Genomic DNA, 13,304 nt, shown 5'->3' on the forward strand with positions numbered 1-13,304 from the left:
CACCTTTATATCAATAATAAGGGGCAGGTTTTAATTGACTCAAGTTTGAGGTCATATAATAGAACAGGGAAAAGCAAGGATTTTTTAGAACAGACAGTTCTGGATTTAGGTTCTACATTTACCATATGTGTGAAAAATTACCCAGATTTTCTAAGGCTTACTTTCATATATAAAAACAGACACATGACTTTTTAATTAATACAATTTTTTTGTGTGTTGAAGATTGAGGATATATGTAACATATCTAAGACAATGTCTAACACATAGTAGCTAATTAGTTTTCTTTCCTCTCCCGAACTTTCATTGCAGATTCCTATTTTATTATTCTGTATTATTAAAAAAAATTATTTTATATTGGAGTATAGTTGATTAACAATGTTGTGCTAGTTTCAGATGTAAAATGATTCAGTTATACATATACATGTAACTACTCTTTTACAAATTCTTTTCCCATTTAGGTTATTAAAGAATATTGAGCAGTTTTTCCTGTGCTATATAGTTCCTTGTTGATCAGATCAGATCAGATCAGTCACTCAGTCGTGTCTGACTCTTTGCAACCCCATGAATCGCAGCACGCCAGGCCTCCCTGTCCTTCACCAACTCCCAGAGTTCACGCAGACTCACATCCATCGAGTCAGTGATGCCATTCAGCCATCTCATCCTCTGTCGTCCCCTTCTCCTCTTGCCCCCAATCCCTCCCAGCATCAGAGTCTTTTCCAATGAGTCAACTCTTCGCATGAGGTGGCCAAAGTACTGGAGCTTCAGCTTTAGCATCATTCCTTCCAAAGAAATCCCAGGGCTGATCTCCTTCAGAATGGACTGGTTGGATCTCTTTGCAGTCCAAGGGACTCTCAAGAGTCTTCTCCAACACCACAGTTCAAAAGCATCAATTCTTCGGCGCTCAGCCTTCTTCACAGTCCAACTCTCACATCCATTGATAATCTATTTTAATTGCAGCATTGTGCACATGTCAACCCAAAACTCCCAATCTATCCCTCCTCCCCACCTTCCCCCTTGGTAACCATAAGTTTGTTCTCTAAGACTGTGAGTCTGTTACTAAGTAAGTTCTTTTGTATCATTTTCTTTAGTTTCCACATATAAGTGATATCATATATTTGTCTTTCTAACTTACTTAGCATGGTAATCTTCAGGTCCTTCCACATTGCTGCAAATGGCATTATTTCATTCATTTTAATGGCTGAATAATATTCCACAGTGTTTATGTACATCTTCTTTACCCATTCACGTGTTGATGGACATTTAAGTTGCTTCTATGTCTTGACTATTGCAAACAGTGCTTTACAAAACATGTGGTGCACCTATCCTTTTGAACCATGTTTTTCTCCAGATATATGTTCAGGAATGAATTTTCTAGATGGTAACTCTATTTTTAGCCTTTTTAAGGTCTATTTTTAGTTTTTCTCCATTGTTGCTGTACCAATTTATATCCCCATCAACACTATAGGTGGGTTCCCTTTTCTTCATACCTTTTCCAGCATTTGCTTGTAGATTTTTTGATGATGGCTAGTTTGAGGTGATATCTCATTGTAGTACTGACCTGCATTTTGTAATAATTAGCAATGTTGAGCATGTTTTCATGTGCCTCTTAGCCATCTTCGTGTCTTCTTTGGACAAATGTCTGTTTAGATATTCCGCCCATTTTTAGATTTAGCTGTATTATTTACTGACTGCATGAACTGTTTGTAAATTCTGGAAATCCATTATCAGTTGGATCGTTTTCAAATATTTTCTTCCATTCTGGGGGCTGCCTCTTCATTTTGCTTATGGTTTCCTCTGCTATGCAAAAAGCTTTTGAGTTTAAGTAGTTCTCATTTTTTTAATTATTGTTTTTATTTCCATTACTCTAGGAGATGGATCCAAAACAATATTGCTGCTGTTTATGTCAAAGAATGTTCTGCCAATGTTATCCTCTGGGAGTTTTATAGTATCTGGTCTTACATTTAGGTCTTTAATCCAGTTTATTTTTTTTATTTGGTGTCAGACCCTGTCTAATTTCAACCCTTTACATGTAGCTGTCCAGTTTTCCCAGCACCATTTATTGAAGAGATTCTCTTTTCTCCATTGTATGGTCTTGCCTTCTGTGTCATAGATTAATTGACCATAGGGTTTATTTCTGGGCTTTCAATCCTGTTCCATGGAGCTATATTTCTGTTTCTGTGCCAGTACCATACCCTTTTGATGACTCTAGATGTCTAATAAGAGTCAGGAAGCCTGATTTCTCCAGCTGTTTTTCTTTCTCAAGACTGCTTTAAGCTATTCAGGGTCTTTTGTGTCTCCATAAAATTAAAAATTTTTTTGTTCCAGTTCTGTGAAAATGCTACTGGTGGGACTTCCTTGGTGGTCCAGTGGTTAAGACTCCATACTATCAATACAGGGGATATGGGTTTGATCCCTAAATTGCAGAAGTAAGATCCCATATGTCCCAGGGAGAAAAAAAAAGCCACTGGTAATTTGATAGGGATTGCATCGAATCTATACATTATATTGGGTAGTATAGTCAATTCTGACAGTACTCGTTCCTCCAATCCAAGAACATGGTTATATCTTTCCATCTGTTTGTGTCTCCTCTTTCTTTCATCAGCATCTTATTGGTTTCAGAATATAGGTCTTTTGCCTTTGTAGGTACGTTTATTCCCAGGTGTTTTATTATTCTTTTTGATGCAAAGGTAAATGGGATTGTTTCTTTCTTTTTCTGATCTTTCATTATTAGTGTATAGAAATGCAACAGATTTCTGTGTATTGATTTTGTACCCTGCACCTTTAACAAATTCATTGATGAGCTCTAGTTTTCTGGTAGCATCTTTAAGATTTTCTATGTACAGGATCATGCCATCTGCAAACAGTGATGGTTTTACTTCTTTTCCAATTTAGATTCACTTCTTCTCTGACTGCTGTGTGTAGGCCTTCCAAAACAATGTTCAATAAAAGTGGTGAGTGGACATCCTTGTCTTTTTCTTGATCTTAGAGAAATTGCTTTCAGGTTTTCACTGTTGAGTATGTTAGCTGCGGGTTTGTTGTATATGGCCTTTATTAGGTTGAGATAGGTTCTCTCTATGCCTGCTTTTTGGAGAGTTTTTGTCATATTAATAAATGGGTGTTGAATTTCGTCAAAAGCTTTTTCTATATCTGTTGAGATGATCATATAGTATTTAATTCTTCACTTTTGCTGACGTGGTGTATCACACTGACTGATTTGTGGATATTGAAAAATCTTTACATTCCTGGGATAAATCCCACTTGACCATGGTATATCATCCTTTTACTGTATTGTTGGATTTAGTTTGCTAGCATTTTGTTGAGAATTTTTGCATCTGTGTTCATCAGTGATATTGATGTGTAATTTTTCCTTTTAGTGGTATCCTTATCTGGTTTTGGTATCTGGGTCATGGTAGCCTAACAGAATGAGTATGAGAATGTTCCTTCCTCTCCAATTTTCTTGGAATGGTTTCAGAAGGATAGGCGTTAACTCTTCTCTGAGTGCTTGATAGAATTCGCCTATGAAGCCACCTTGTCCTGGACCTTTGTGTTTTAGTCAGTTTCAATTTCAATTCTTGTGACTGGTCTGTTCATATTTTCCGTTTTCTCCTGGTTCAGTCTTAGGAGATTGTACCTTTCTGAGGATTTTCCCATTTCTTTTAGGTTGTCCATTTTATGTGCATACAGTTGGTTGCAATACAGTAGCTTCTATGTTATTCAAAGTCTGAGAAGTTAAGGAATTGCCTAATACTAACCTAGTCATTATAACTTGCTTTTAGTAGCTAAAAAATAACTGAATGAATGCTATATAATGAATTATGTCCTCATAAACTCATATAGCGCTTCTCTGGTGGCTCAGAGGGTAAAGGATCCTCTGGTTTGATCCCAGGGTGGGATCAAATGGGAGACCTGGGTTTGATCCCAGGGTGGAAAGATCCCCTGGAGAAGGACATGGCAACCCACTCCAGTATTCTTGCCTGGAAAATTCCATGGACAGAGAAACTTGGTGGGCTATAGACCATGGGACTGCAAAGAGTCGGACATGACTGAGTGACTAGCATACACAAACTCATGTGAGGTCACAGAAAAAAGGAGGTTGTCTATAAGTCAGGAAGACAGCCTTCACCAGGAACTGAAACAGGAGTACTTCATCTTGGTCTTCCCAGCCTCCAGAACAATGAGAAGTAAGGATCTGGGTGGTAGATTTGCTGGTAGTTACTAGGTTATCACTGTAGCTAGGACCCCACAGCACACAGTGCTACACAAACAACACAGACAGGCTACTCCACATTATTTCTGAATACATCTGTACATATATTAAAATAAACATTAATTTGTATTGATATCTCTGACTGTATAATTTAACACCACAGGTCTCATGCTTATTTGTATTTTCTTTCTCACAGAGTGAGAAGCCTGGCCCCCACTGTCTGTATTAACTTACTTGTTAAAATTGCCTACTTAGAACAACTAAGAAGAATTTTAAGATTTGTTCATGTTATTATATGAGTCATCAGTGCTGCTTTTTACTGCTTAGTAAGAAGGACACACCAGTTTATTCACTCACTGGTTGAAAGATATCTTGGTTATTTTCAGTTTTTGACATCACACATAAACAGTATGTTTTTGTGTGAATATAAGTTTTCCATTTCACTTGGATAAATATCTGGGTGTATGAATGCTAGGTCACATGGGACTTGGTTGTTTAACTTTAAAAACAACAGCCAAGCTTTGGGGCAAAGCAGCTGTATGATTTTGCAGCAATTTAAAAATTATTTTTTATACTAGCCATTCTAACATGTATGTATTGGTATCTGATTGGGGTAGTAACGGTCATTTTCCTAACAGCTAATAACGTGGAGTATTTTTTTCACATTTTATTGCCAGTCCTATAGTTTTGTGGGGACAGGTCCTCAGATCTCTTGCCCATTAAAGAAAAAATTCAGTTAAAAAAAGTTTCTTATATATTCTACACACAATCCCTTTTTCAGAGCTGCAAAAACTTTTTCTTACTCTATAGCTATCATTCTTTTAACAGTGTTTTTTATAGAGCAAAAATTTTAAATTTTTATAAAGTTGAATTTATCAAAGTTTTATTTTACAGTCAGTACTTTTTGTATCATGCCTAAAACTTCATTACCAAAACCAAGACTGCACAAATTTTTTTCTATGTTTTTTCTGGAAGTCTTACAGTTTTATGTTTTACAATTTTGATCTATTATCCAGACTGGTTAATTTTTTATGAGGTATGTGTAAAGGTTCTTTTTTTTCTTTTTTAAATCTGGTTGTCTAATTGTCCTATCACCATTTGTTGTTAAGATTGTCCTTTTTCCAGTGAATTATCTGAACTTTTGCCAAAAATCACATTTGAAGTTTGTATTTTGTTTCACTGATCCAATGCCTAACCATTTCCTAATGCCATTCAATCCTGATTACTATTGCTGGTTAGTTAAGTCTTAAGATCAAGCAATGTGAGTCCTTGAACATATCCTTTTTAAGAACTATCTGGGTTGTTTTTCCACAATACTACTTAAGTGGTACCCGTGCTCCTCCTCTAAGGGACCAGCATTGCTCATCAGCAAGCCAGCAACAGTAGTGGCTGGGCCTCAGGCCCCTGCCCACCACCACACCCACAGCAGTTGCAACTCAATCACAACAGCAAGGTGCACACAGCCCACACAATGCATACCCTTAGAACACCTGGCTTTGGTGACAGGGGAATTGTACTACTGAGCCCACAGGACACCTTCTACGTTAGGCCACTCTTTCAAGACCAGAAAACACAGTTTATACACCTAATAATAGAAACAAATACAGAAAGTTAGGCAAAATAAAGAGACAAAGAAGTACCTTTCAACTTCAGAAAATGAACTAATTAACAAAACAGAGATTATCAATTCACCGGATAGAGTTTATTATAATAGTCAAAAAGATGCTCACTGAACTCTGGAGAAGAAAGGATGAACTCAAAGGAGAACTTCAACAAAGAGAAAATATAAGAACCAATAAAGACTGAAGATCACAATAACTAGAGTGAAAAGAACACTACAGAGAATCGACAGACTAGAGAATGCCAAAGAATGTATCAGCAACCTGGAAGACATAGTGAAAATCACCCAATTAAAAATGAAAAGACTGAAAAAAATGAGGATAGTTTAAAGGATCTCTGGGACAGCATCATGCACACTAATATTCCCATAACAGGGTTTCCAGAAGCAGAAGAGAGAAAGAAAAGAAAACCTATTTAAAGACAAAATGGCTGAATACTTGCCTAATTTGTCAAAGGAAAAGACATCCAAATACAGAAAGCATATACTCCCATACAAAATAAAATGAAAGAGACCCACACCAAGACACAGTATAACTGTCAAAAGTTAAACAGAGAATCTTAAAACAATCAAGACAAAAACAACTCATGATATACAAAGATGATCAGAGGATATTTCAGCAGAAAATTCACATGCCAGGTAAGGAGAGATACGGTTTCCTAGACGTTCAAAAACCAAAGGAGTTCATCACCATTAAACTGGCCTTATAAGTAACATTTAAAGGGACTTCCTTAAATGGAAAAGTAAAGGCCAGAGCTAGAAATAAGAAAATTATTAAAAAAAAACAAAACAAAAACCTCACTGGTAAAGAAAAACACATAGTAAAAGTAGTGGATCATCTACTATAAAGCTAGTATGACGGTTATATGCGGTTATGTGCTGTCTACAAGACACTCAGTTCAAATCGAAAGACACATACAGACTGAAAATGAAGAGATTGGAAAAAGATATTCCAGGCAAATGGAAAGAAAGCTGGGGTAGCAGTACTTTGATAAAAGAGACTGTATAACAAAGACAAAGAAAGGCATTACAAATAATATAGGGAAAAATTATCTTTTATTTGGGTGCTACTTATAAAAAAATCAACTACTGGCAATTAACCAATTCAATATAAACCAATCTGATACTGGAATATAAGTTAATGTTAAAAATGTGATTAGGACTTCTTTGGTTTTTTGGAACAATGTTTTTTGTAGTTCGACAAATAATTATATGAAGTATTTGGCAGGAAGGATAAATTATTTTTGGAATAAACCTTATTTTATGATGTGAATTCTAAAAAGTTTACTGAGTAGTTTTCCCTGAATACTCTCATTCTTTAAAAGTACTGTCATTAAATAAATGAAGAACCCAAGAGTATCAAGTCATTGGCAGTTAAGACCCCAAATCCCTGAAACTGTTGGGATTATATGTGCTATTTAATTTTTAAAAGCATCTAATGTTCACAAGAAAATTGAGAGGAAGGTATAGAGATTCTCCATAAACCCCTGCTTCCATATATGCAATGCCTCCCCCATTATCAGCATCACTCTTAAATGTGTTTTAAATTTCAGATTATGGATATAAACTGCATATTATGTATAATATGATACATATTATATAAACTGCAGAGTTATGTAATAACTCTGTTGGGATTGGGGCAGTATCCCACAATATAATATTAACATTTCTACAACTAAATGGATAAACAGTTACACAGACTTAGACTTTTAAAAAGGGCTATGAATATCAGTTTAAATGAGGTCCTGCTGTCAAGAGCTGTCGTTCTGTATAATTTATAAGATGTTATCATCAGTTTACCGATGACAAGTACATTCCTGGATATTTCGTAAATTAGGAGAATCACATCCTAATTGGTATCAAAATGAAAGCTGATTACATTAAGTCTCCTACGTGTGAATGAGTTCCATTCCAAGAGCATGTTTGTAAGTCCAAAAAAGTTAGCCTAGGTACCCAATTAACACAATTGGCTATATAGTACTGCACTGTGATAGGTTTATAATACTTTTCACACAAATAATACATAAAAAATAAACAGAAAGAAAACAGTTTTGAGTTTACTTTAAAAAAAAAAAAAGAAAACATTTTTAACCTTATAGTACAGTACCTTGAAAAGAACAGTAGTACAACAGCTGGCATGGAGCCAAAAGGCAAGAAGAAAGTTACTGACTGGAGAAGGAAGTGGAGGTGGGATACAGTAGAGCTGAAGAATCGTCAGTAATAGATGGAGGCAAACCTGCAATTTCACTCACAACTGACTTTGAAGGCGCAGGTTCTGGTTCCTTGATGGATTCAATTTTATTTGTTCTCTTGAAAAAAATGGTCCAGTGATATCTTGGTAGTAAGTGGCATGCTTGCATCTTTGAAAGTTTGTAATTTCAAGGTTTATATGTAGAGGACTTACTATATTTCCCTTAGGCAGACACAAGGACTTGTGTGTCACATTGTTAGACACACTCCCCTTAAGCAAATGTGCTAGATATAGTTTGTCTGTTTATTCTTGAAAAAACTGTGTAAACAGCAAAAGGATGTACATGGTACCTTGCAGGCAGATATATTCAATAAACGGCCATTTCAAAACAAACAAAAAAATTACTTGTTGGGATTTTAACTGTAATAAATGTATAGATCAAAATGTAGAGAATGGACATCTTAATAGTACTGAGTTGCTCATTCCATGAACACAGTGTATTTTTCCTTTTATTTAAGTCTTTGATTTTTCATAAAAATTTTAGCACACAGAGTCTATGGATACTTTGTTAGCCTTATTACATAAGTATTTTATTTTTGTTTGTTGAGTGCTACTGTAGATGATATATATATATTTTAAAAATTGTTCATTGTAGGTATAAATAAATATGATGCACTTTTATATACTTTGTATCCTCTGACCTTGCTAAAACTCTGGCAATTTTACAGGTTTTTTTTTAAGGTTTCCTCCACAGATGGTCATGTTGTCTGTGACAACTGAAATAAATCTAAGGATATATGTTTAAAATAAAACGACAAAATACCATTTCAAATAATGTAGTTCTAGCATATATCCACAATTATCCACCAAACAATGCTCTATTGGTCTAGTGATGTTTAAAAAACAGGTGACAAGATATCAAAATATCTGTTTTATACTTTTCTGAAGTAAGCAACTATAGGAAAGCCAGATATAGGAAAGACTGGACTGCTATATAATGTCATAGATCAGGTGGCTTAAATAACAGACATTTATTTCTCATTGTTCTTTCTGAAGGCTGGAAAATCCAAGATCAAGTTGCCAGATGATCTGGTTCCTGGTGAGGACCAAATTCCTGGCCTTATTCCCCTTCTTGATATGTGTTCACATGGCTTTTCTTTGGTGTGTGCAAACAGAGATTTCTCTTTCACTTTTCAAACCACATCATGAGGGTCTCAACTGCATGACCTAATCTAAAACTTAATACTTTCTAAAGGTCTTACCTCTAAGTACCATCACACTGAGGGATGGGATTTTAATATGTGGATTATGCAGGGATACAAATATTTAGCCCCTAACAGGCAATAAACAAGTGAGCCCCAGGACAAGCAGTTGTGAAACTAATTAGAAATGAGGGTGTCACTTTAAAACTGATTCTCAAAATCAAAGTTGTAATTCACTTTCCAGCTTTGACATAAATGTGGGAAAAGAAGCTAGTCTTCTTTGGGTCTTTCCACTTACGCATGAATACAAACTATCAAATTTCTGCCCATTTGGTTTTTGCTAATGAGTTGATTTTTAACACAATATCAATCAGACTCATATTAATATGTATTTTGTTACCTGAATACTATTGACAGGAGTGTTTCAATACTGACTTACATAACAAATCCCTGGCCAAAGGCCTTAGTTTCTGCAAAAATCCTATGGTCAATGTTTGTTAAGATGGTGTTTATAGTGTCTTATGTTGGTCAATGATGAAATACTTCCTTAAGGAACAAATCACTCACCAGTAGGCAGGCTGGGATAAAACCTTCATCTGTACAGTGTTCTGCATATTCTTTTAAGTCTGAACTTTCCAAAATAAAAGCCTGGCAGGTAGAAGTAAGGTTCTCCTGTTGTAAGTATCCTAAATGAAAAATAAAATGGAATTCAGTAATATCAGTAAATTCTGAACTTTTGATTAAAACTGCTGTTTTAAACACTATAGCAATTTCATATCAAGAGATGCAACTTCAGATGATTATGGAATTCTGCAGCCTTGCCAGAAACACCAATTTGTGCTGAAGTACAAAGCAGAGATTATAAAATAGCTGTTTAAAAGAAAAACTCTAGTTAATAGGCTATAAAGTCATAATAAACGGAGTATTTAGTATGGTACTGGCATAAAAATAGACCAGGGAACAGAACTGAGAGTCTAAAAATAATCCCCAGGATATACGGTCAACTAAATTTGAGAAGGGAGCCAATAATACTTAATGGAGAAAAGACCATCTCTTCTATGAATGGTGCTAGGAAAACTGTATATTCACATGTAAAGGAGTGAAACTAGACCCCTGTCTTAAAACACTCATGAAAAGTAACTTGAAAGGGACTGACTTAAACATAAGACCCTGAAAGCATGAAACTCCTAGAAGAATATAGGAAAAAGCTTCCTGATATGGGTCTTGGCAATGATTTTCTGGATTTGACACCTAATGCACAAGTAACATGGAGAAGGCAATGGCACCCCACTCCAGTACTCTTGCCTGGAAAATCCCATGGACGGAGGAGCCTGGTAGGCTGCAGTCCATGGGGTCGCTAAGAGTCGGGCACGACTGAGCGACTTCCCTTTCACTTTTCACTTTCATGCATCGGAGGAGGAGATGGCAACCCACTTCACTGTTCTTGCCTGGAGAATCCCATGGACAGAGGAGCCTGGTGGGCTGCCGTCTATGGGGTCGCACAGAGTCGGACACGACTGAAGTGACTTAGCAGCAGCAGCAGCACAAGTAACAAAACATAAAATGAACAAGCTGAATATATCAAATTAAAAAGCTTCTGTACAGCAAAAGAAACCATCAACAAAATGAAAAAACAACCTGTGGAATGGGAAAAAGTATTTGCATATATCTGATAAGGGATTCATAACCAAAATAAAGAACTCAATACAATTCAAGAGCAAAAAACCAAATTATCCAGTTAAAAGGGGGTGAGAGACCTGAAGAGACATTTCTCCGAAGAAGAAAGGGAAAGGTCAACTGATATGTGAAATGATGCTAAACATCACTGCTGCTGCTGCTGCTGCTGCTAAGTTGCCTCAGTCATGTCCAACTCTGTGCGACCCCATAGACGGCAGCCCACCAGGCTTCCCCGTCCCTGGGATTCTCCAGGCAAGAACATCGGAGTGGGTTGCCATCTCCTTCTCCAATGTGTGAAAGTGAAAAGTGAAAGTGAAGTCGCTCAGTCGTGTCCAACTCTTCGCGACCCCATGGACTGCAGCCTACCAGGCTCCTCCGTCCATGGGATTTTCCAGGCAAGAGTACTGGAGTGGGGTGCCATTGCCTTCTCCTAGCCATTAGGAAATACAAATAAAAACCACGATGAGAGCATTTCATGCCTTTTATAATGGCCATCACCAAAATAGACTAACTTAATACGATAATCTCCAAGTCCAGTCATGCTGCTGCAAATAGCATTATTTCATCCTTTTTTATGACTGAGTAACATTCCTTTGTATACATGTACCACCAGTCATCTGTCAGTGGACATTTAGGTTGTTTCCATGTTTTGGCTGTTGTGAATGTGCTGCTATAAACATAGGCGTATGTGTTATCCTTTTGAATTACCATTTTGTCTGGATATATGCCCAGGAGTAGGGTTTCTAGATCATATGGCAATCCTATTTTTAGTTTTTTGAGGAAACTCCATACTGTTTTCCATAGTGGCTGCACTGACCTACATTTCCACCAACCGTGTAGGAGGGTTCCTTTTTTTCTACACCTTCTCCAGCATTTGTTGTTTGTGAAACTTACTAATAATGGCCATTCTGACCAGTGTGTGAGAAGGTACTTTATTTTAATTTATTTCTTAATAATTAGCATAGCAATATTGAACACCTTTTCAGTATATGAATGCTCTTATTTCAAGAATACTGTATGTGCTATTGCCTTTGCTTGGGCAGCTTATCTTTTCTTAGCTTGCCTGTGAATGTTAGTTGCTCAGTTGTGTCTGACTCTGCAACCCCATGGGCTGCAGCCCATTAGGCTCCTTGACTGGAATTCGCCAGTCAAGAATACTGGAGTGGGTATTTGTTCCCTTCTCCAGGGATTCTTCCCAACCCAAGGATCAAACCCAGGTCTCCTGCATTGCAGGCAAATTTTTTACCGTCTGAGCCACTAGGGAAGCCGAAGAGTACTAGAGTGGGTAGCCATTTCCTCCTCCAAGAGATCTTTTTGACCCAGGGATTGAACCCATGTTTCCTTCATTGTAGGCAGATTACCATCTGAGCCACCAGGGAAACTCCAAAGGGAGAGGCTGGTGTCGTTGCTGTTTTTACTTGCTAAGTGTGTCGACTCTTTTGCAACCCCATGAACTGTGCATAGGATTTACCAGGCAAGAATACTGGAGTGGGTTGCCATGCCCTCCTCCAGAGGATCTTTCTGACTCAGGAATTGAACCGCAGCTCCTGCTACATCTCCTGCATAGCAGGCAAGTCCTTTACAGCTGAGCCACTGGGGATGTTCTTTCTTAGCCTAGCTAATTCCAACTCATTCTTCAGCTCTACTGAAGTAATTATCATTTCCTCAGAGAATTTTTTCTTTGAAGTCTCTATATACCATACTCCTATTCAAGATGCTAGATTCCCTTTATAATATATTTACCTCAGTGTCAGTATCAGTTTAGTTGCTCAGTCATGTCTGACTCTTTGCGACCCCATGAATCGCAGCACGCCAGGCCTCCCTGTCCATCACCATTTCTCGGAGTTCACTCAGACTCACGTCCATTGAGTCGGTGATGCCATCCAGCCATCTCATCCTCTGTCGTCCCCTCTTCCTCCTGCCCCCAATCCCTCCCAGCATCAGAGTCTTTTCCAATGAGTCAACTCTTCACATGAGGTGGCCAAAGTACTGGAGTTTCAGCTTTAGCATCAGTCCTTCCAAAGAACACCCAGGGCTGATCTCCTTTAGAATGGACTGGTTGGATCTCCTTGCAGTCCAAGGGACTCTGAAGAGTCTTCTCGAACACCACAGTTCAAAAGCATCACTTCTTCGGTGCTCAGCTTTCTTCACAGTCCAACTCTCACATCCATACATGACCACTGGAAAAACCATAGCCTTGACTAGACGGACCTTTGTTGGCAAAGTAATGTCTCTGTTTTTCAATATGCTATCTAGGTTGGTCATAACTTTCCTTCCAAGGATTAAGCGTCTTTTAATTTCATGGCTGCAATCACCATCTGCAGTGATTTTGGAGCCCAGAAAAATAAAGTCTGACACTGTTTCCACTGTTTCCCCATCTATTTGCCATGAAGTGATGGGACCAGATGC

General features: G+C 37.4%; 1 protein-coding gene across 2 annotated transcripts in view; it reads right to left on the minus strand.

Annotated features, from left to right (window-relative positions):
- The window catches only part of LOC129628378 (protein NPAT), a 51,322-nt gene that overhangs the window by 29,775 nt on the left and 8,243 nt on the right, over nucleotides 1-13,304 (minus strand). The window contains exon 2 of one of the 2 annotated variants that reach the window (XM_055547811.1): nucleotides 9,786-9,904. In XM_055547811.1, the coding sequence (XP_055403786.1) occupies nucleotides 9,786-9,904 (119 nt within the window). Of the gene's footprint in view, nucleotides 1-9,785; nucleotides 9,905-13,304 lie in introns of those variants that run through there. The other variant, XM_055547812.1, reaches the window with a different exon arrangement.

Source organism: Bubalus kerabau, chromosome 15, assembly GCF_029407905.1.
Source record: "Bubalus kerabau isolate K-KA32 ecotype Philippines breed swamp buffalo chromosome 15, PCC_UOA_SB_1v2, whole genome shotgun sequence".
Lineage (NCBI taxonomy): Eukaryota > Metazoa > Chordata > Mammalia > Artiodactyla > Bovidae > Bubalus > Bubalus kerabau.